At 39.7% G+C, this 24,693-nt stretch overlaps 2 protein-coding genes and 1 long non-coding RNA gene across 4 annotated transcripts in view; all 3 read left to right on the top strand.

Moving 5' to 3' along the window:
• LOC141782472 (uncharacterized) overlaps nucleotides 1–4,679 on the top strand; it is a 37,279-nt gene extending 32,600 nt beyond the window's left edge. Inside the window, exons 2-3 of the long non-coding RNA XR_012597122.1 lie at nucleotides 2,113–2,327; nucleotides 3,854–4,679. This is a non-coding gene — a long non-coding RNA (uncharacterized LOC141782472). The remainder of the gene's footprint in view (nucleotides 1–2,112; nucleotides 2,328–3,853) is intronic.
• Nucleotides 4,680–8,051: 3,372 nt separating this feature from the next.
• On the top strand, nucleotides 8,052–11,066 carry pou3f3a (POU class 3 homeobox 3a). The gene has a single exon (XM_074658895.1). The coding sequence runs from the start codon at nucleotides 8,510–8,512 to the stop codon at nucleotides 9,794–9,796; it is 1,287 nt and encodes a 428-aa protein (XP_074514996.1). The 5' UTR covers nucleotides 8,052–8,509; the 3' UTR covers nucleotides 9,797–11,066.
• A 6,326-nt stretch (nucleotides 11,067–17,392) lies between these two features.
• gpr45 (G protein-coupled receptor 45) lies at nucleotides 17,393–23,443 on the top strand. Of its 2 annotated transcripts, none has more exons than XM_074658896.1 (3): nucleotides 17,393–17,550; nucleotides 19,596–19,813; nucleotides 21,509–23,443. In XM_074658896.1, exon 3 carries the CDS (start codon nucleotides 21,616–21,618, stop codon nucleotides 22,774–22,776), a length of 1,161 nt encoding a protein of 386 aa, XP_074514997.1. In that variant the 5' UTR covers nucleotides 17,393–17,550; nucleotides 19,596–19,813; nucleotides 21,509–21,615; the 3' UTR covers nucleotides 22,777–23,443. The 2 variants fall into 2 exon arrangements, with proteins under 2 accessions (XP_074514997.1, XP_074514998.1); XM_074658897.1 differs by lacking the exon at nucleotides 17,393–17,550 and adding an exon at nucleotides 18,028–18,165.
• The last annotated feature ends 1,250 nt before the right edge of the window (nucleotides 23,444–24,693 follow it).

The following is a 24,693-nucleotide window of genomic DNA, read 5'->3' on the forward strand; positions in this document are numbered from 1 at the left end:
TTATAAAAGGTCACTATATCCTGACAGTAGTGTATGAGACAGGTAATCTGAAAAAAATCATGTTCCTCTGTGTCCTCCAGTGCTCCTAACGGCATCTGCAAGATTTCACAGACCGGAGGAAAACAGCCAATCAGAGCCGAACTGGAGCCTGCCATCTCTTAGCAGCTGTCAATCACTCACGAACTCCGCTTTCAACCGTATAACATAGTCATTATTAGTGGAGGGCACTTGAAGATGGATCTGTTGACAAAACGCTTGTGCCACAGGTTGTACTGTACAATTGTTAATTACTATAATTGTGTTAATTGACACGGTGTGTAGGATTTGGCGCGATATAATGGTGTGGTTGCAGATTGCAACCAACTGAGTACCCCTCCGCTTACTCCTCTCTTTCCAAGACTTCGGTAACATGATCTGCTGAGTGCAAAACCGCGGTGATGGCATTCGCCTCACTCGGAGGCCATCCTTACCGTAATAACAGTACTTTGGGAACAACTGAAGTTAGACGGCGGATGGCGGTACCACGGTTTTGCACTCTGCGACTCATGTTATTGCAGTTTTACAAGCGTGTCGGAGAACTATGGTGGCCTTCTGGTAACGTAAAAACGTGAAAGCCTCTCTCTAGAGCCAGTGTTTGGTTTGTCCATTCTGAGCTACTCTAGAAACATGGCGGAGCAACATGGCAGACTCTGTGAAGAGGACCCGCTCCCTATGTAGATATGAAGGGCTCATTCTAAGCTAACGAAAACACGATGATTGTTAGTTTCAGGTGATTAAACACTAATGAAAACATAGTTATGAATATTAGATTCCATTTCTGCTAATAGATCCCCTGAAATGTTTTACGCTGTTCCTTTAATAGATGGTTTATTACCCAGTAATAAAGACATTTAGATACAAACCCTTGGTAAAGTGTGCCTTATTAGAAAGTGACACCAGTAAAAAAATCTTCCAAACCTTCATCAGCTGAACTTAATAAGTCAGTCTGCATGTTTCCTTCAGTGAAACACTAAATGTGTCACTTTGACAAGAAGTTGAAATTGTTGCAAGATACTAGAAATTGATTTTTTCCTCCCACGAAGTATGTGAGGGTAGTGTGCAGTGTTACTGTGAAACTCCCCTCACTGTGCAGTGAATAAGTGTTAATACCAAAGCTGCATGACATCGTTAACCTGCTGTGTTTAAAGGTATTCGTTGTATTTATTTAATTAGATTCCACTGTAAGGTGTCTTGATTGAGGTCCCAGCTGATCTGCACACCCAGCGCTACTTAGTGCTGATACATTCACAATAACTTCAACATGTTCAAGAGTGTCCTTTTGTTATGCTTTTCTCAAATTGTCAAACACAATAGAACAAAAAAGTCATTGTAGATTCAGCCACTTGTTCTCTCCCTGCTGAGTAATCACAGGTTGTTTTTTTATTTGAACTCACTTTGGTGTATAATGGAGACTGTGTGGCATTTTGTGCACTGTCCTGAAGAGTACAAGACATGATAATTGATGCTGTGAGATACAGAGTCATAGGAGTGCCATAAAAAAATAATAAATCTGTTAAAGAATAAGGAAAAAGGATGAAAATAAATAAATGATATGATCTTAAAATTATATAAAGAAAAATACATGCAAAAGTAAATATTTATTTTTTAAAAATATTTTAATAAATATATATAGAAATAAATGAAAATGCTTATAATTATTCTTTTCTATTTTGTTATTTGTCTTTATATTTCCACATTTATTTATTCTTATATTTATTTCTCTTTGTATTTCCACATTTTTTATTTTCTTATTTGTTCTTTTGTTTATTTCTCTTTATATTTCCATTTTTTTTTTAATTGAATTAATTATTCTTTATATTTCCACATTCATTTTCTTATTCTTTTACAGATTTGTGCATTTTATGGCACTCCATAATGATCATCCATGATTTGATATAACAAATAAATTACAAGCACTTTAACTATTATTCCTGCTATGCAGTTATGGTCCACTGGATCGCAGTGTACCAGGGGCACAGTACCGTGAATCAAAATGCCACAAACCATTCTGCCACTTGTATCAGAAGTCACTTAATATTTCAGTATCTGATACTTCCTTCTTTTCCTCCAAAGCCACCTGAGAAATCATCTCAACTACAGAGAGCCTTTATAACCACGTGGACCTCGGTGGGAGCTTCAGAGAGAAATCTGTCCATTCATGAAAGGCGCAGGGCCAGCCAGACTCAGCCAGACCGGCCCTTCAGGGACACCCACTGTTTGACTTGGCTCAGGACTGGGCCTGGGTACAGGGCTACAGTTGTCCATAGCCACAGGCTGCAGAGCTGAAGGTATTTCCTGACTAAATTTCTCTGTCATACTGTTTGCAGTCGTATTCGAAGGGAACTTTAGAGACAGAACATGGATACAAACTCATTAGATGCCACAGTGGGAAGACACAAATACAAGTGCAGGCACATTTCTATTTCTATTTCAGTTCATGAGCCTGGGTAAACGCTAAAAGGAAATTAAAAACTCATAGGCTTCCTTTCCTTTAACCCAACTTTCATGTCCTCTTTTTTTTTTGCAGCCGTGACTTTATCTAAATGGACTGAATCCCATGAGTCTCATCTTTTCTCAATTTCCTCTGTTTTCCTTATATGACGGCCCAGATGTTTCTCTTCTCTCCGTGCATTTTGTTTTAGTTTAGCATAAATATTCAGCAAAGACGTCTGCTTGTAACGAGCCACCATTCCGAGAACGTCTTTCGCAATTATGTAAATGCATATAGACACTTAGAAACGGGCACATTTCAGGCCCTGCACACACCTGCAAGCACCTGTGTACACACAAACACACACACACACACCAAAAACACACAGAAAAAGCGAGATGAGTGATGTCTTTGTACCATTTCCCGGCTGCATTCTCTCCGTGCTGTTACTGTCACTTTGGCCCCTTTCAAATGATCCATTGGGATTAATGAATGTAATTTTCACAAATTAATTTCCTCTATTCATACATAATGGGCCAAACCACAACAGTGTTTAAGCAGTGCATCTGTCCATTGGGAGTCATCAGTTAAGTCGCAGCAGGAGTTGGTAATTGTCTATTGCTCCAGTGTGGTAAACACAGCTCCTTCTTTTCCTTTCCTTTGACTCTCCCTCTGCTATGAGTTATTCCACCAGTTATTGAATGAAGAGAATACATCACAATACACATTCAGACATTTAAATTGGAGTATTTTTGGTCATGTTTGTCTCACATTTCTTTATCTGTGAATAAGGGCTTTGGAAATGACTTTGATCATCCATATCCTCTTGTTTCCCGTTCTCTCTGTACCCACGACAACCGCGCTTTGTCTCCCCTTGTCTCCTCCATCCGTGGCTGCCTCTGCCTCTGATTTAAACGCGCAACAGGGGGTTGTGGGTAGAGACTCCCACTGTGAAGGATCTCTCTGACTCAGGGAGAGCTGAAGGTCAAACACACTCATGATCAGAACCACAGGATGACACCGAAGAGGTGGAATATAAAGAGTGCAGGGATGAAAGCCTCGTCGGAGATAAGTCCTGTTCTCTCGGCTGTGTTTTCGGTGCAGCTCAGTATTCTGTAAACACCACATTGTTCGGCTCGCGGTGGAGGAGCTGAGAGAGTCTTATAGCTTCTGCAACAAACACACATGTGCAATGAAAAGAAAGCAAGATTTCAAGTGTGCAATATTACCAGCCAAAAGCCATTTAGAGTGAGATCTTGTTAGAGTCTCTGCAAAGAATATTAATAAACCTAATAACTGTAGCGATAACAACAACACTGTCATCCTCACAACTTCATATTTGTTTTATCTGCCTGATTTGTGTTTCTTTCTCTTCCTAATTAGACGGACCCTTGACCGACAATGCAAACAGAAGAGGAACAAGAGCACGAACAAGAGAAAATCATCTGTTTCTTTGAATGGAAAACTCCTGGAGCCCAGATGAAGGTTTTTCCCTTTTTCTCCTTCGCAATTTTTGTTGGAAGCATTTGCATATTTCAAAAGTCTACCAAAGAAAATAGCCCAGGGGCAGAAATGGCCGATCTGCATATTGAAGACTCAACAGAGGGCGAAGAGTGGAAGACAGAGAGGGAGAGAGAGAGAGAAAGTCTCTCTGTAAATGATTTGAAGAAGATCTAAAATAAACAATAATATAAATTAGCTGACGGTGTCGTGCTTACTATGCTGGATTAATTGCAGCAGTCGCTACAACTAAAACAGATTATTTGCTTAGTTGCGAAGCAGTTTCACGGAGAGAGAGCGAGAGAGCAGAGAGGAAAAATGTGCATCAGAAGAAGGCCTCTTCACCCAGCTTCCTTCATGAATAACAAATAGAGGACCCGGTGCTGTGACCAGCCAGCACAACACATGAAAAACATTAGTGCATTCCCTGAGTCGTCTGGTTTTCTCTATGTTGTGCTGGTAGGCTGGAAAGATGTGAAACGCTGTGGTGCTTTTGTATTGCTTCTCTGTTTTCACGGCGTTTTACTGAATACGGATCAACAATTAACAGGTTTTATAGACTGTGCAATAAATAATGACATACATGTTTACGTTCATAAGTTGTAAACAGCTTTATTAATGATTAATAAATAATTTACTAATGCTGTATAGATCATTTAAAAAGCCATCAGTAACTGTTTTGACACTTGCTTATAAATGGTAATAAGTCATTAGTAAAGGGTTGTTAAAATAACCAGTCAGCAGTTGTGAATGTGAAGTCTATAACTGATGCCCTTTTATTATTAATAATAATAATAATAATAATAATAATAATAATAATAATAATTTTGATAAATTATTTATTGATGCCTTACAGACCAGTTACAAACCATTATTAAAGCTGCATATTTTGAAACATTTACTATAATAACACAAGTTAGCTGTGGCTGTACAGTAGGATCAATACTCAAGACAGCAAAATCTTAACTTTCATAACAAATATTGCCATATCTGGTGAAATATTCTCTCTCTCTCTCGCTTTCAATATATATATATATATATACTCTATAAACATATACATCCTGTCAACTCGCATTGTGCTTATATTACAGTTTTTCTTCATTTTTTGAGACAGTCTTAATATTCTCTAATCTGTATGGGACATTTGCAACTCTATTGCATGACTGCAAAAGGTAGTAACTCACCCAAAACACTTCATTCATGCTTCAAAACCTTGTTATTGTGTCAGTAAATTGGCCAATGCCACCAAACTGCCTTTTTACTAACATGTTTTGCACTATGGAACTGTGATGCTGGAAACTTGAATTTCCCTCGGGATCAATAAAGTTACTATCTATCTATCTATCTATCTATCTATCTAAAATGAAAAGTTCTTTTGTCATGGTGTGAGCCGTACTGGTCAAAATGTTTAGACGTTTTTGCACTACGGCAGTCAACCCTGGAAATGTTTCTTATATACAAACCTCTGTTTTGCTCGACTAGTTTGTTGGCACTGAACTGCTCACTGTACAAGAATGTTAGTTCTGTCTCGCTGAATACTGTTGTGTGTCGCACTGAGCTCTTTAGATCTCAACAACAGGTCATATTTTACTGGGAAAAGTCAATACTGTAAAATACTGTACACAGAAAAAGGATATGCACATTAAATGTATTTATGTAGCAATGTGTTATATGTACTGGAAACAGAAAATTCACCTTTTTGAGCTTTCATGTAAAGTCATATACAGTGAACAGAACATTTGCCACAAAATGACATCTATGCCCCCCCCCCAAAAAAAATATTTAAAAACCTGCAACAATGAAAAATTAAAAAAAAAAAAAATTGCACCCCGTCACAGTACGTAACACCATGTCCTAGATATTTATGGAACATACATGTATGTAAGTATTTATGGTTATTGTGCAAATTGTAGACAATTATACATGTGCCAAAACACATGTGATTTGCTTTAAAGAATGAGAAATTCAAATCTGTTGTGAACAAACCAATTGTTCAGAGATTTAAACTTATTTTGTTGAAATAAAAAAAAAAAGTACTTATTCAAGAATTGAGCCAAAGCGAATGAGAACAACTGTAACGGTTAAGAACTGATCTGTAAAGCATTTATTGTTATGAACAATTAATAAAAAACACTAATTTCAACTTGTCAACTCTATATAAATGGTGCCTTATTAGAAAGTGGTACTTTGGTTACATTCTTCAAGTTATTAACATTAAAGTAATTTAAAAGGGTAAAGCAGATGAATTCCAGCATTTAAATATAGCAGACTATTCACTGTAAATGCAACATATTTTACTGTGTAATGTATTGTGATCCTACCTTTTAGTTGTGCTGGTGTTGTCTGAGTGAGAGTGTCATTGTGCTCCCTCAGGGATGAACCCCCACAACAGGTCACTGCTCTATTGTTGCAGAACACCCTGACCGGTTTCCATGGTGATTTGGGAAATAATACCTGGGAGAGATTAAACATTTTAACAAAAAACAATCCTTTAAAAAATGATTCATTTGAAAACTCTGCAACTGTTTGTTGAGAGTGATCCTGTACCTCAGTGAGTCTATAATGACCTTAAATTATGCATTTTCATTTCTACAACAGCCTTATAATAAAAATACCATACACATATATACTTTTAGCATATAGCTCTATTGCTACAAAATGTTCTTACTTTTCTCAAACTTAACCACATCTTAAAATGGGATAAATGTAATTTGGAACATGATAACTGAACATACATGGTGGGTATAGGTAAAAGTTTATGTTGCAGCTTGGGGGAAATAAGTTACATTTCTTGTGTCCATTTATCTTTTACCTTTTTGGATGAGATCCAACACAAAATCCTGAAAGCTGAAAAACATAAATTAGCACATTTATTGGTCTGCACCTGGCTCTCTCTCCTCCAGTCATCCAACCCATCATCAGTCGATGCTTTACTCTCTGCAAAACTGAAGCAAACCCGAGGTAGAAAACTCCCCATGACATGTTTATTTAACAGGACATCCATAAACGGAACCAGCACGAAAACATCCCACCAGAATTTTTTTTTTATTGAGGATGGAAAAATCAAACAGTTGGTTGGTTTAGTGCACCTTCATCGTGGCGCGTCACGCCACTGTGGCCTTTCTCTTTACCATATGAAAAGAAAAGCACATTAAGATGCAAGAGGCGTACAAACCCCCTTATGTACCCAAAGAGGACTTATCCTTGACACAGGCCTCGGTCGCTCTGTGTTATTATAAAAGAGATACTCATATACAGTATAGGCTATATAGGGCGTTATTTATCTGGTATCACTGACCTCAGTGGCTGCATAACTTCAGAATATGTTAAAGATGTATACTGCTAATAAGAATGACTCAAAATGATCTGTATAACATTCATTGTCATTTTTGTAAGTTTTGTTTTGTTTTCAGCATTTCTTGTTCAGTTTCTCTCCAGATGATTACTCTGTCCTTTGCGCACCCTTAAAGATAATAATAATAATAATAATAATAATTTTAATAAATGATTTATTGATGCCTTACAGACCAGTTACAAGCCATTATTAAAGGTGCATATTTTGAAACATTTACTATAATAACACAAGTTAACTGTGGCTGTACAGTAGGAGCAATACTCAAGATAGCAAAATCTTAACTTTCATAACAAACATTGCCATATCTGGTGAAATATTCTCTCTCTCTCTCTCTCTCGCTCTCAATATATATATATATATATATACATCCTGTCAACTTGCATTGTGCTTATATTACAGTTTTTCTCAATCGCTTTGACTCATTTTTTGAAACAGTCTTAATATTCTCTAATATGTGTTTCCCCAGATGATTAATCTGTCCTTTGCGCGCCCTTAAAGACACCTTAAAGAAGTCTTTTTTTTTTAAATTTTGTAATATATATATTTTTTTTATCATATTATTGCTTTATTTCTGCTGCAAGAACTTTGTGCACCTCGAAGCTCGACTCAGACACACATCTCCTCTCTGACTGCGCGTCCAATCAACTGGAGCTCCGCAGAGCCGTCCTGCTGTCATTGGATGGAGATGATGTGCAGAAGGAATACGCAGCTTTAGCACAACGTAAACACACGCTCGTCGTCTTCTTCGCTCCGCAGAGGAAACGCGCCGGATAGAGCAGATGGAGTAGAGAGCGAGAGGAGGACCGGAGAGGCTTGAAAGTTGTTTTTTTTATTATCATTATCATTTAATGTCTTTAAAACGTTAAAAAAAACAGGCTTGAAAGCTCCTCAGCTCCTCAGTTTGGCGCGGATCAGACAAGGTGTTTTTCTGTGGATTTACGCACGGCGCTCCTGGGACAGAGAAAAGTTTTGCAGACTATTGTTTTGTTGCACAGGAATGCTAAAACAGTGTGTTTTTAGCACACAGTAACTCAAATTATCATCTTGAGCATCTACGGAATGATTTCCCACCTTTTTTTTTTTTTAAATATAGGCTTGTAGAATTTATTCATGGATTAGAATAAACTTTGGACTTTTAACAAAAAAACACCAGAAGAAATATATGTGAAGATATATATATCTATATGCTTTGGAGTATGGCAACAGCAACCTCGAGTCCATACCTCGCCAGCAGCAGGATCTTATCCGGACCGGTCCTCCACTCCTCTGATCGGAGGTCTGGTGGTGGCATGCAGCCGGGCAGCACCGCTGTGACCACGGTGTCTTCCAGCCACCACTACAGAGGGGATCCTTCAGTCAAGATGGTGCAGAGTGACTTCATGCAGGGAGCCATGGTGGCGAGCAACGGTGGAGGGCACATGCTGAGCCACGCGCACCAGTGGGTCACATCGTTGCCTCACGCGGCAGCCGCAGCCGCAGCAGCAGCAGCCGCGGTGGCAGCAGCAGCAGAGGCCGGCTCTCCTCCTCCGTGGTCCTCCGGCGGCTCCCAGCAGCAGCAGGACGTGAAGAGAGGAGTGAGAGAGGACCTGCACACGGGCACAGCTCTGCACCACCGGACCCAACATCTGGGAGCACATCAGGCGCACCCGGGGAGTTGGGGAGGCAGCATCAGCATCACCGAAGAGCAGCAGCAACAACAACAACAACTCATTTACTCTCAGTCTGGAGGGTTCACAGTCAACGGGATGCTCAGCTCGCACGTGGGTCAGAGCCTCATGCACCAGGGGATGGTGCGCGCGGAGTCTCCAGAGCTGGACCTCCATCATCACCATCATCATCACCATGGTCACCACACGCAGCATCATCAGCACCAGCAGCACCACGATGCCGCTCACTCAGACGAGGACACTCCGACGTCTGATGACTTGGAGCATTTCGCCAAACAGTTCAAACAGAGGAGGATCAAGCTTGGGTTCACGCAGGCAGACGTGGGTTTAGCTTTGGGGACGCTTTACGGCAACGTGTTCTCACAGACCACCATCTGCAGGTTCGAGGCGCTGCAGCTGAGCTTCAAGAACATGTGCAAGCTAAAGCCTCTGCTCAACAAATGGCTGGAGGAGGCCGACTCCACCACGGGCAGTCCGAGCAGCATCGATAAGATCGCCACGCAGGGCAGGAAGAGGAAGAAGAGGACGAGCATCGAGGTGAGCGTCAAAGGCGCGCTGGAGAGCCACTTCCTCAAGTGTCCCAAGCCGTCCGCGCAGGAGATCACGTCTATGGCGGACTCGCTGCAGCTGGAGAAGGAGGTGGTCCGGGTCTGGTTCTGCAACCGCAGGCAGAAAGAGAAGCGAATGACGCCGCCAGGACTGACACCACGCACACCGGAGGACGCGTACTCACAGGTGGGCAGCATGGGACCAGACACACCGTCACCATCCATAGACTGCAAGAGGATGTACAGCGACACGTGAGAAATAAGTGTCCGGACTAGAAATCTGAACAACGTTGAAGTGTTTGAATACATTTTTAGAGAAAATATCTCATGTTTCACCTAAATGATAGGATTCACCTTTTCTTACAGCTCCCCATGATCTTTGATCCTCAATAATGATGTTATCAAGTGTGTATTCATTTCATTACTTTTATGCATCCTCGGGTATTTTTCTGCACTATGAATCAGCCTTTGGGACAGAAAATGAAAAGCTTAACTAAAGTCTGAATAGAAAAGTATTTAAAGTCTATTAAAGGCTATGTTTGTTCGCCAAAAAAGCCTACATAATTAGCATTTGATCAATCTGATGCCAAGAAGTTAAAAAAAAAAGTATCTCTGTAATGTTAAAATAAGTGTCCGGACTAGAAATCTGAACAAGTGTTTGAGTACATTTTTAGAGAAAATATCTCATGTTTTCCCTAAATGATAGGATTCACTTTTTCTTACAGCTCCCCATGACCTTTAATCCTCCAATAATGATGTTATCCAGTGTGTATTCATTTCAGTTCATTGCATCTACTTTTATGCATCCTTGGGTATTTTTCTGCACTATGAATCAGCCTTTGGGACAGAAAATGAAAAAGCTTAACAAAAGTCTGATTAGAAAAGTATTTAAAGTCTATTAAAGGCTATGTTTGTTCACCAAAAAAAGCCTACATAAGTGTCTGGACTAGAAATCTGAACAACGTTGAAGTGTTTGAATACATAATTCAAACACAAATATCTCATATTTCCACCTAAATGATAGGATTCACTTTTTCTTAAAGCTCCCCATGTTCTTTGATCCTCCAATAATGATGTTGTGTATTCATTTCAGAGCATCTACTTTAATGCATCCTCGGGTATTTTTCTGCACTATGAATCAGCCTTTGGGACAGAAAATGAAAAGCTTAACGAAAGTCTGATTAGAAAAGTATTTAAAGTCTATTAAAGGCAATGTTTGTTCACCAAAAAAAAGCCTACATATTGAACATTTGATCAATCTGATGCCAAGAAGTAAAAAAAAAAGTATCTCTAATGTTAAAAAAATAAGAAAAAGTTCCCTTGTAATGCTGCAGAGTTTGATGTCCCACAGGCTAGACTGTTGATTTAATGCGCTTTATTCAGCATTAAGTTTTAAATGAGCAATAATTTATCTTCCTTCAAACGTGCTTTTGACTTTTGTGTTGTGTGTCAGTGGATTTATGTTGTGACACAGTTTAAGATTTTACCAGTATTGTGTTTTCCTTCATAGGAAACTCCTTTTTTTTTTTTAAATTAGCAAACATTCCCTTAAGTTTATGTACGAGTAAGTCTGCTGTGTATTCTTGTGTGATGGATTGGACTATTTATTTTTTTTCCACTGTGTTTATTTTCATGGAATAGACTAATTATTTAATAAATTTGACATAAGGAAAGAATTGTGTTAAGATATCTGAGATTACCATCATTGGAGACACACACACACACACACACACACACACACACACACACACACACACACACACCATTATCTGTTGTTTTATCTCACACCTTTGCAGTGAAATATTAAACATGTATTTCTTTCAATGGGTTTTGTCAAATAAAAAATTGAGGCTTTAAGTGTCAAAATGGCAATTTAAATTCTCTTTCATGAGAATCAAAGCCCATATAGAGACATTATCCCATAAGTTAATATAGAGAAGTTATAAAGGCATGAAATTAAAGTATTTTTAAAAGATTCATGCTATTCTGCTGTGGCGTTTTTGTTAATAGCAGCTACTCGAGCTGCAAATGACTATAGTCGATTAATCAAGTTGAGAAATAGTCATAACATTTGACAGAAAAGGTTGATTATCGATCAGTTGCCTCTTTATAGAGATGATATTATGATTTTCTTTGCCATACATGATAATAAAATTAATATCTTAGAGTTTTGGACTGTAATTTGAATAAAACTATTAATACATGACAGGCATTTTTCACCCTTTTTACAGTTTATAGTCAAAACGACTAATCGAGAAACGAATTGTGAGATTCATCAATAATAAAAATAGTCATTAGTTGCAACCCTATAGCAGCATCATTAAGTTATCACCATTTATAGGGTCACATAAATCAAAATAATCTGTCAGTAGCTGACACCGTTTCCCCTCCTAGTTGTGTTGACACTGTTGGAACTGACTGAACTCATCACATAAGTGTCTTCTGGTGTGATATACTGCGTATCAGTTCAGCCCCATACATCCCGTGGCAATGCTATGGACTGCAGCTCAGTGGAACGCAGCCAGCAGAGGTCGGCTGTCCCAGCTGGCAGTTCACCTCGGCAGCGGTTGCCAAGGTGACAGCGAGATGGAGGTACACGAGGCGGCGGATCCTTTGCCACAGATGATGGGTTTGGCAGATAGGCGGCAAGAAGCTCAGTACACTGGCTGTGCGAAACAATCTGTGTTTCTTCTCTCTGTCTCTGATCCACACAAACCTCACGCACAATAACACACAGAAACATATATGAGACATGAGCTGATGTCTCACATCAAATATTTCATTGTGTCGTGGAAAAAGCCAAGGAGAAGCTGATTGCGGTGAAACTTTGGAGAGAGGTCAAAGGTCGTCTGCTGTAACAGTAGCTGCCAGACAACCCAGACAGAACACTGAGAAATAAACACAAACCTGCAAGTTAATGGCTCACTGCAAATGTCACTCTTTTAATTATAGTTTGAGTATTTTTTTCACAGAATATCTTAGAAGCTTCCACACTGACACTGAAAACAAATGTGTAATTTTTGGTAACTCTCTCTCTATGTGTTTCTGCAACATGTGTCCTAACAATAGATTAAACACTAGATACATCTTACTATTACTGTTAATCATGTGCAGACAAGCACATCAATATGTAAAAAACTGTGCAACGTGTGTGTAGGTGTTTGTGTGTGTGTGTGTGTTCGTTGAACATTGGCAGGATTTGGGGGAAACTCTGGCCTTGTGGGTTATAAATAGCAGCCTGCCTGCATGAATGGGTGGTTTGAATGGGTCTTTACCCGTTAGCCTGCGCAGCCGTCATCACTCCAGGTCAATTTTCAATCCCTTAAAGGAACAGTAGACGAGATTGGAGCAAATATGATTAAAAAAAGTTATTTTTATAAAACAGTCACTATATCCTAACAGTAGTGCATGAGACAGGTAATCTGAATAGATCTCGGCCTCAAATGTTTTCAGAAACATATTGTTTAGCTGTAAAATTAGAAAGTTTGTGACCCAGCAGTCATGTTGAGATCAGTTGAGGAAATACCAAGCACCGCCCACCAGCCTGAGCAAACTTTCTCATTTTACAGCTAAACAGCACACTACAAGATGTTTCTGAAAACATTTGAGGTGAGAAATAGGCATTAAAGTAATAGAATATTGATTCATATTTGATCAGTGCTGCTAGTGTGACCGTTTGATCAGAGTTTGCGAGTGATTGACAGCTGCCTCTGTTGAATGAACAGCCAATAGGAACGCTTTCTCTCTGAAATGACCTGTGATTGGCCAAAGTCTCCTGCCACAAGCCTGAAAACAGAGCCATGAGTAGGTGCAGAAGTCTAGTTTTCTCTCAGAACACTTGAATTACAATATGCGGAAAGGTTATTATGGAACTTTTGCCCAATGATGCAAAAACATTCTGCCTACTGCAGGTTTAATAGGCCGGAGGGAGACGAGTACGTATGAAGAAGAAATGTTGATGATACTTTACTAGCTTATGGCGCCTAGAAAGCAGATATATTAGAAACAAGTGAATCAACTTTTCAAAAAAGTTTGTTGCAAAAACTTTAGAAGATTCTGCTGTTATTGGGCAGATGAAGACCTGTCAGACTCAAAAATGCATACTGAAAACTGAGCTTTTTTTCTCAGCTTCAGACAAGTTGACCTTTTGCAAAAATACTGTTTTCATCAGACAATGATGATGTTGTCAGAAAAACACTTTTTACTGACTTATCATCACTTCCTGGAGTGGCATACGGAGCTCGTCAGCATCAAGTGACTTGAATGTACAACAGCTGAAAGACACACACGGCATTCTGTCATGCAAACCAACTGCAGTCCACATGTTGAACACACAATTTTAACGCAAAGGGAAACTTTCTGCACGCTCTCATCTAGCACAGCAATATCACACAGAGGTGGAAAGGTGGCACCGCAGCTCACTGTAATCATCTACCGGTGCCTCTTAACATGATGTGTTCCCGCCGAGCTGCAAAAGCCAGAGTTCTCTGATAAAAATGGAGAAAAAAAATCTAAGCTCGCAGGATTGCAGTGTGATCCCCTCAAAGCTTAGCCATGTAAAGATGGGAGATAAGGATGGAATTGAGGGATAAAAAGCCCTTTAAAGGGTTTTGTCATCACAAGACGCTATAGGTGTCTTCTCTGAATATTAATGCTGGGATCTGAATAAGATGATGTTACAGTAACCTAAAGCCCAAAACCCCTCAATCAACAGAAATGGCTCGGTTCACACGAGTCTGTGCGTGAGATGACAGCAGAAAGTGTAGCAGCAGTGCTCGTATTATTTACTATTATCATCTTTGGAGTATTGTTTCTTGCATCACTAAAACAGGGGATGTTATTACCTCCTCCAATAAAGCTGCTAACATAATTGCTCATAATTGCTCTTAAAGCCTTGTTCAGTACTTTACATAAAGCAATTATTGCATGATAATCCCTCCTTTAATGCTTGTTGTTTGTGACTCACAGTCACACACAACAGACCTATTTCACTGTGGGTTGCACATTATCAGTCCCCACTCTTTGGTGTTAATTATTCACATTGTGGAGATTGGTTAACCACTAAAGTTTAACACTGATTAACACACTGTGGCTTCCTCAGTGTGAATCAAAGCTCATGACACTCCTACCTGGAGTCAGAGGCAAGCATGAATAAACTAGCCCCAAAAACAGCATTTTAGGTGGTTGTAATTTTGTGTGTGAATGTATTAAAATGTCCTAAATGTAACACAAAAATTGTCTGCACAATACTCAATCAACTCTGAGTCAATATTGTTACTCGTGTGGGGTTTTCTCCTCTCTATTCTGATTTAGCGGTGAACATTTTTCACTTTGCCTGTGTTTGCTTTTTTTCGGTGAATGATGGAGTACCAAAGTCTCTCCATCAGGAAGAAATTAAAGCAAACATCTGTGGAATAATGGACAGGGAAATGAATTCTCTCACAAGCTAGCAAGCTTGTTGTGTGGGTGCCACTGAACGTGACGAGCATGCATGTGCCAGACCGGTGGAGTGGAACTCGTTTGATGGACATGTTCAACACATGGGCATGATGCCAATTTAGACAAGCATGCCCATGAAAAGAGTCTCCGCCTGCATGCTAAGTGTGTGAATGTAACCGCGTGTATCTAATACTGTTTTGTTATATAAAAATCTAAATGAATTACATTTAGAAAATCTGTGTCTACAGATGTTATTCTGCACATCTGGACTCAGCCAGCTTTCTATCAATGGTGTGAGCTACCTCCTCAAAATACAATAATTTTACCAATATATTGAGCAGTTACTGTCAAATTATTATGGACATCTGGTGCTCTAAAAAGAGGGTCCGCAACTCTAAATAATTTTGAATTAAAAAAAAAATAATTGGCATACCTGTAAAAACCAAAACATACCAACACATAAATCTCAAAAAATGCTTTGACAACCAAAGGCCAAATGCATGTATGGCACGATGCTGCCATCTCCTGGACAAAATATTTTTTGCACGTTTCTGATTTTTTTGAAAGCACAAGAGGAAATTGATCATATGGCAAATTAATTTTTTTTTTTAAATTAAATATTATTTTAAATTGAGATCATAGGATTATTCAAATATAATAACCTGCAAAACAATGTACAGATTCAAGAGGAGAAAACCTGAATCAAGCTTGGGTGTTTGAGGCATGTGGATGTGAGAGTGAGTCTGTCATTAGCATTATTGACTAACAACCCGACTTTAGGATTAAATGCCATATTAATAAATAATGCCGATATTCTTGCAGAGGTTATTAGAAATTAAAAAACTGGGAAATAAGGGCTCAATGGATGTTAGGTGTTATAAATCAATATATATATAATGTGTCCATTTTTGTATTTACTACTGTATCACTTGCATTGGTTAAGCGATAGAGCAAATGCTCTTAATGTAAATATTATTATTATTATTATTATTGTGTGTGTAAGATTCCATAGTAGGCATGTGAGATTAAAAGTTTTTGTAATTGTTTTAGTCAAAATGCTGTAAATGTTATCATTTTTATTGCTGTTGGGGACATTTATCAGCTCACACCTATATGTCTTCTTAATGTGCATCTTCAAGAAAAACAATTCTAAAGTGCAATCTGCTTTGTATGGCGCAAACCTATTATTAATAATATCATTCTTATTATTTGGTGTGTTGTTTTTGTTGTTGTGCTAGGTAGTAGCCTACTTAAACTGATATAAGGTGAAGTTTTTAGAGTGCAGATATTTTAGCCCAAAAAGAGTAACATCATACAAATCATAATGTATTCATTAATAAGCAACAGATTTTTAGATGAATCAGAAGACGCGTCTTGTTTTTATACATTCCTTTAATGACAGATGTTAGGACCTGGACACTATTTTATTTTTCTGCATTTACTGCAGTCAGAGGCTTTAAACCTGCAGTAGGCAGGATATTTTTAGCATCATTGGGCACAAATTCCATTATAAGCTTTCAGCATATTGTAATTCAAGTGTTCTGAGAGGAAACTAGAGTTCTGCACCTCCTCATGGCTCTGTTTTCAGGCTTTACAAAATCTAGCCAGTGACGGGAGACTTTGACCAATCACAGGTCATTTCAGAGACAGAGCGTTCCTATTGGCTGTTCATTCAATGGAGGCAGCTGTCAATCACTCGCAAACTCTGATAAGTCAAACTGGGCAGCGATGATCAAATATGAATCAATATTCTGTTACTGTAATGCCTATTTCTCGTCTCAAATGTTTTCAGAAACATCTTGAAGTGTACTGTTTAGCTGTAAAATGAGAAAGCTTGCTCCGGCTGGTGGGCGGTGCTTGGTATTTCCTCCGCTGATCTCAACATGGCTGCCGGGTCACAAACTTTCTCATTTTACAGCTAAACAGTACACTACAAGATGTTTCTGGAAACATTTGAGGAGAGAAATAGGCATTACAGTAACAGAATATTGATTCATATTTGATCAGCGCTGCCTAGTTTGACCGTATGATCGGAGTTTGCGAGTGATTGACAGCTCGGCTCTGATTGATTTTTTTTTTCAGATTACCTGTCTCATGCACTACTGTCAGGATATAGTTTTATTTTATAACACATTTTTTTTGTTAATCATATCTGCTCCAATTCTACCCACTGCTGCTTTAATTTAAATGCAGTGACAGTCTTTCTCTGTTTGAAACAAACATCATTATGAAGCTTAGTGGTATAGCAAATCTGTCAGAAAAGGAGTTTCGTTTTGAAACAACATTTTGAACAGACCCATGTTGGTTTTGAAAAAGCTGACTTTTCAGAAGATCTAAATGTTAAAAGAGAAAACAAAATAAAAAAAATTTCCAGCTTCCCAAAAATATTCTCTGCACTGCTCCTTTAAATCAGTGACCACCTGCTTCTTGTGGCGTCAGCATCATCCGCAGACGGCACGATGGAGATCGATACGGCAGGAAAATGTTCAAAGTGGGATATTTTGGGAAAAGCTCGACATGCACAGGGAGAGAAAGACGAGCATGAAATCTGATATCACATGTAACGTCAAGGTAGGTCTATTGATGTCTGCTCAATGCTTAAAGATGCATCTGTTTAACGCTTTAATCTACTGCTCGTTGTTTAGAGGGAAAACAATGGTATATTGGTCTGTGATGGATGTGGAGATGTGCACCGCCTCGTCCTCCTCTCTGCTGATGCAGACAGGCTGACTGACAGAGAGACACAGGTGATGGAGAGAAACAGGCTAATATGTAAATGTGAGGACAAACTGTACAGACTCAGTGGTGGCGCTATGTAAAAAAAAAACACTATTTAATGTCACAGCTATTTATTATTAATACAGGGACAAATAGGTTATGGCATCACATCTACAACACACTGTAAAACAGGAAACATAAGCCTGCACCGACCAGCATAATCCTGTAAAATTAATACCTATATCTTGTTGATGTTGTTAATCAATAAATATAAACATGACAATGAGAAAATGAAGAATCAATAATTTTATTTCTCTGTGTTTGGATTATCACATCAGTGTCACCTATTGAATCAGAGCAGCTGAGGAAAACCACCTGTTTTTGTTGAAATAAGCAGCTAGGAGCCCCCTGCAGGGCAAATCAGCTCATTATCTTCTTGACATAATTTGCACCTAATTATTTCAAAAGGTAAATGTATTAAAATTCAAAATTTAAAAGCATGTTATTGCCTAGTTATGTAGTTTTATTGTCACAAGGCTACATGATCCCATTGTTTCTTATTTGCTACCACATGTCTTTATTCTATTTTTTGTTTTTTCTCTATAACAAGCTCATTTATTATCCTTTTTTTTACTTAATTAATGCCAAGCTTTTATTAATACTAAATATAATGACATGAAACATTGAATCATCTTTGCTTAATGTTTCAATATAAAACATATTTATATGTGGTTGTCTGACTAGTTTAATTCCTAAATCCTGAAAAAGTCCTAAATTGCAAAACCCTGTGATACAGAAAATATTTTGTCATAGGGGATGAGAGTACAGGATGCTGGTTGCCATGGAAGTGGTGACCTTGTTGCCTTGGCAACAACCGGCAACACTATGCATTGGCCTACAAGGTTTTTGTGCAAGAATGTAGCTACAGTCACCGGGACCATTTCCTTTTATCTGTGTGACTGAACCATCATATATTGAGATCATATTAATCCTCTTATTATAGGCTAATTCAACTTTTCTCAGTGATATATGTGTTCTGATTGTTCTACTATCACCTTTAGATGTTACAGTGACAGACTGTGTCACAGAACAATCCCTGAATCCAAAGGCCTTTTTCACAGCAGATGTTTTGACATGTCACAGTATGAAAAGCTCAGATGTAAATAATTAAATAAATGTTGGCTGAATTCTATTTAGCTGCTTCAGTTTCAGGGTCCTGGGTTGCGTCCGAAATTCCACACTAACATGCTATTTAGTACGCTAAAACAGTGTGTGAGATATTTTAGTATGTCCGAAACCTTAGTATGCAAATTGCATACTATTTCCGGTGAAATATTACAGTATGCAACACTGGACACTACAGCAGCTTAAAATATCCCACAATGCAATGTGGTAGTAACGACAACGTTCATAACAGACAATGGTGGACAGCTCTGTAACATCAATAACTGATTTAACCGTAAGTATAAGATTTCACTTTAATATATATTTTAAATTAATTCAGACTTTGATTCTCACAAACCATCGTTTTGGTCACATGAGGTTGGCACGGGTTACCATGGTTACACGTCTCCAACCAGCAAGGAGGCTCTCAGGAAGTGACGACGTAAATTAATGCTCAGTGTGTCCAAAAAAATACATACTACTGTTTATTCACACAAAAGTATGTTAAACGATAGTTGGCCTATTGAGCATGTAGTGCATTTCGGACAAAGTGTTGGTATTGTGCATGCTGGCTCACTGTCTCACCGTCATGTCTTACTGGCACACTTGAATAGAACAAAGCCATTGATAATTAGTAACGCCTACTATTATTATTATTATATCACATCTTGATTCAAAAGGAATTAAACATGGAGGTTTTTGACCCATAACTAACTGGTCTTCTTGTCTCCCAGCTCCTGAGAGCCAGTCCACCTGGGAGGACCACATCTGAGACCTGGACAACCAGAATGACCTCACATCGCCCCACCATCAGGAGCAGGAGGTGGAAACCATAGCAACAGACGTGTCCTGTGTGTCCTGAGGATGCCTCTCTGTCTTATCAAGGCTGAGTCGGAAGTATTGTCCAAGAATGAGCTTCTGCTAAGTCGAAGGAGGACAGGCTGTACCATGGGTGTGTATACTGTTGTGTAAACATGTGTATTTCTATTCATGTGAAGCATCACACATACTGTGTGTTTTGGAGTGGTGTGAATGTTTGTATATCCACCCATGTGAGTCTGGACAGCTGTTAATCATCAACCTCATGTCTGTCCTGTGTGACTTTATCTCTCATTGTGGTGTGACCGTGGGTCGGTCCCTGTGGCTTACTATATAACTCCTTCAGCATCATGGGGAAGTCATTCCTCCTCTCACTGTTTCAAATTTACAATTATCACTGAGTAATAGATCACGGAGCAGCTGAACTCCTCTGACTGTCTCATGAGACACTCACCATGTTTACAGCAGCTTTTTAAGAGAGAGACAGCACACTAACCTTTTCCACTCCACCCCTCTTTTTCATAGACCCATTTTTGTCTTTTTTAGGGTTTGTACAGGGGGTCTTTAGGGGGAGATAGCAGGTCAACAGTATTGGTCACATAGAAGTGGTGTTCATCATCTGAAAGCAAAATGTTCTAGTCATAAATCAGAATTTGTTTTTTGATTAATTAATGACTTAATTAAATGAAATTGTAAAAGTGTATAAGGGTTTAGAATAATATGCTAGAAGTATATGATGGCCATCCCCATGCTCTATTATGTCTCATAAGTTGTTGCAGCCATTTTTAGGTTGATACCATTTGTTACACAGATTTGGCGCTAAATTTAATAATTTTTTTACCACTCGAGAATTGATAAAAGTGATCAATAATCCCTCCAAAATTACACATTAAGAGAACAAGACCTTGAGGAACACCATAGAAAAAGCTATGCTGTGATTTGGTTTCAAAAACTTTGAATAGAAATTTGGAGATTTCTGCAATAATTGCATTTTTCGATGGCGAGCACTTCTGTTATAGAAACTGCTCAGAAACCCCCTTATTGTCAATCTAGCTAGGAAAGCCATCCATCCTCTGAATGTTCTAGTTCTCTAGTTTGTGGCTGTAAAGTTTCATGAGGCTGTGATTATCTTAGAGGTCACTACAGGTCACTTCATACAGTGATCTCAAGTTTCAAGAAATGGTCTCACTACAATGAAATGTCTACTATGCAGACAAATCATCACACATGAATACAACGGGGCTCATTGGATCCACAAAAGTCTCAGCTTTACAGTGATACACAATTTATGTAATTCCAACACTGTTTAGGGACCCCAGTATGCAGAAATATTCAAACACACCATTTTAGAACAGGCAGAAATAACACATTTATACTGCATTCATAGAACTACATGGATTTTGCCCTAAATTGCATGTGATTATCATAAAGTGGGCATGTCTGTAAAGGGGAGACTCGTGGGTACCCATAGAACCCATTTTCATTCACATATCTTGAGGTCAGAGGTCAAGGGACCTCTTTGAAAATGGCCATGCTAGTTTTTCCTCACCAAAATTTAGCCTAACTTTGGAGCATTATTTAGCCTCCTTCCCAACAAGCTAGCATGACATGAGCCCGCTACGCCCTCAGACAGTAAAGTCAGGATCATCGGCAATCCCACGGGTCTCAGAGGGTTAATGTAATGCACTGTCAACGTCCATTAAAATCATGGAACGTCCACCTTGTCAGGCATAAACTCTCCTGTATTTTGACTGGTTGTTTTTTTTCTTTTTCACAAAGTATTTTTTTTTGAAAATGACATGTACGCCATATATTCTTTCTATTTCAGATCCTGCCATGGAAGACCATCTGGTGGAGGACAACTTAATGTGTAAACCACAACAATAATCAAACATGTACCTTCTATTGGGCTGACATCCCTTGATAACAGCTGCTATGGCTTTTTGTAATGAAAGCCTGCTGGAGGAGTGCGGCTTCATGGGGCCGGACAACGCAGAGGAAGCAGCGGGAAGTCTCCCGTCAGAAGCTGCGACTCCCTTCATATCGGTCACTCTGCGTGTAACCCTCGCAGCCATAATGATCTTCATGATAACTATTGGTTTCCTGGGCAACGCCATCGTGTGTCTGATTGTTTACCAGAAACCTGCCATGCGTTCTGCTATCAATCTCCTCCTCGCCACGTTGGCCTTCTCGGACATCATGCTCTCTCTGCTCTGCATGCCCTTCACTGCCGTCACCGTGGCCACCGCCGACTGGAGCTTTGGGAGCGGCTTCTGCCGAGCGTCCATCATGCTGTACTGGCTGTTCGTCCTGGAGGGGGTGTCCATACTCCTCATAATCAGCGTGGACCGCTTCCTCATCATCGTGCAGCGGCAGGACAAGTTGACCCCGCACAGAGCTAAACTGTTGATTGCAGGCTCGTGGGTGCTGAGCCTGTGCGTGTCTCTGCCATCTGTAGTCGGGTGGAGGACGGGTGCAGCGGGTATCGGGGGTACCTGGGCGCCGCAGTGCGTGCTGGGATACAGTGATTCTCTGGCAGATCGTGGATACACGGTGCTGTTGGCAGTAGCAGTGTTCTTTGTACCATTTGCTGTCATGCTGTACTCTTACATGTGCATCCTCAACACAGTGCGCCGCAACACCCTGCGCATCCACAACCACACCAGCGAGCATTCCTGCCTGCCGGCCCTCAACCAAGTCAGCAAAATGAGGCTCACCGGGCTGCAGCGGCCCCCTCAGATCAAAGTGGACATGAGCTTCAAGACCCGAGCCTTCACGACCATCCTCATCCTCTTCGTCGGCTTCTCGGTGTGCTGGTTGCCGCACACGGTGGTCAGCCTGCTGGCCGTGTTCAGCCGGCAGTTCTACTACAGCTCGATCTTCTACCCGATCAGCATAGGCGCCCTGTGGCTCAGCTACCTGAAGACGGTCTTCAACCCCGTCATCTACTGCTGGAGGATCAGGAAGTTCAGGGAGGCCTGTCAGGAGTTCATTCCCAAGAGCTGCAGACTGTGTCCCAGAGTGCCGGGCAGGAGCCGCAGGAGAGTGAGGCCCAGCAACATCTACGTGTGCAGCGAGACTCAGTCAGCTGTGTGAAGCTAAGGAAGAGTTTGTGTTGAAACTGCTATCAGCTGTAACTCTTCCTTTTCCTCATAATAAGCAATCAGAGCTCAGCTTAAATGAATATACTGGTTGTTGAGAAAATAATCTCCCTACAAGAATGAACTTTCAATCTCGATTTTTTTAAACCGACATGGATGAGAAGTCCTTAAAGTGTTCAGAGAAATGAAAATGTCTAAGTGGACAAACTTACTGTCATCCAAACAGTTCCATATCCTCCATTGTCAGTTTACTTCTCCGTTTCATAATTGGTCCAGGAAATGTTTCATTAATGTCACTCTGTTTCTTCAGACTGTAGACTCAATCTTCAGGCTTTGAGGAGCAGTGGTGAGAATAATTCTATTGTCAGTTATGTGATGAGTTTCACCAAAAAATACACAGTGTTAATGTTCAGTGATGTTCTCAGAGGGAAGTCTGTAAGCTTTCAACTGATGTCTTTTTAAAAAAAAAATAATAATAATTTTAATGAACTTTGTGCAGAAATACGACCTTGTGTGAGTTGAAACTGTTATTTAATACCACGAGTGTGTCAACAAAGAAGTGTGTCAGTTATTGAGCTGTGAATGTTTACTTGAATGTATTGTCTTTTCATGAATGACGAAACCAGGTAAATAAATAGTGTTTTTAAAAGCGGTTGCACTGACAGACTGCTGAGTCCTTGGATGAAAAACACAGCCGCTTTTACTATGTACATAATGGAAATAGGTTGCTGGGATACACCTGTTCACTGTGAGTGGATGTATATCTACTTCACTGAAGACAACACACACTGCGGTTTGTGTATTGAATCCTATCACGTTAGGTAATCCCATTGGAAGAGTGAGGCCTGCACAAAAATGGTTTATTTTTTTCTAATGAACACTTACTACGCTACTTCATTTTGAGATATTTGTATAAATGCTATAAAGACCGTCATTAATAACACTGTCAGTCTCAGCCAGCCAAATAGAGATCGTATTGATGTAGGGCATTAAACAGGAAGATGATGCTGTTCTTTCATTGCAAATTGCTCCACTTCCTGTTGAATTCTCATCCTCGTTATCAGACTGAATTTCCATTTTGTTTTACTTTATTCATTCTATTTGACTCGCTGAACAAATCAGAGACGTTTGCAGTGATCCAGAGGTCTGGAAATAGGTCACTGAACTTGAGCAGCAAACTTTTCACAGGAAGAAGTAGAGTGGATGAGACATGTGGTCTTCATTTTTGATATGACAAAACTGCTAATGTGAAAAAGAAGCATGATCTCATTTATTTAGAGCTTGCTCAATTGATGTGATGGCTATTGGCAGTTACTGCTTTTTTGATGCGCTGATTACTTTCCCAATTAAAGCTGCAGTAGGCAGAATGTTTTTGGCATCATTTGGCAAAAAATCCATAATAACCTTTCAGCATATTGTAATTCAAGTGTTCTGAGAGAAAACTAGACTTCTGCACCTCCTCATGGCTCTGTTTTCAGGCAGACTTTGGCCAATCACAGGTCATTTCAGAGAGTGTTCCTATTGAGTGCTCTTATTGGCTGTGCTCCGGTTGGTGGGCGGTGCTTGGCATTTCCTCGACTGATCTCAACATGGCTGCCGGGTTACAAACTTTCTCATTTTACAGCTAAACAGTACACTAAAAGATGTTTCTGAAAACGTTTTACATGAGAAATAGGCATTACAGTAACAGAATATTGATTCATATTTGATCAGCGCTGCCTAGTTTGACCGTTTGATCGGAGTTTGTGATTGATTGACAGCTGCTCAGAGACGGAAGGCTCCAGCTCGGCTCTGATTGGTTGTTTTCCTCCGGTCTTGCAGATGCCATTAAGAGCACCGGAGGACACGGAGGCACATGATTTATTTCAGATTACCTGTCTCATGCACTACTGTCAGGATATAGTGCTGTTTT

Source organism: Sebastes fasciatus, chromosome 14 (genome assembly GCF_043250625.1).
Source record: "Sebastes fasciatus isolate fSebFas1 chromosome 14, fSebFas1.pri, whole genome shotgun sequence".
NCBI classification, from domain to species: Eukaryota; Metazoa; Chordata; class Actinopteri; order Perciformes; family Sebastidae; genus Sebastes; species Sebastes fasciatus.

Bases quoted from the DNA above. Each gene is read 5' to 3' on its own strand.
- gpr45 (XM_074658896.1), top strand. From the start codon at position 21,616: ATGGCTTTTTGTAATGAAAGCCTGCTGGAGGAGTGCGGCTTCATGGGG.
- pou3f3a (XM_074658895.1), top strand. From the start codon at position 8,510: ATGCTTTGGAGTATGGCAACAGCAACCTCGAGTCCATACCTCGCCAGC.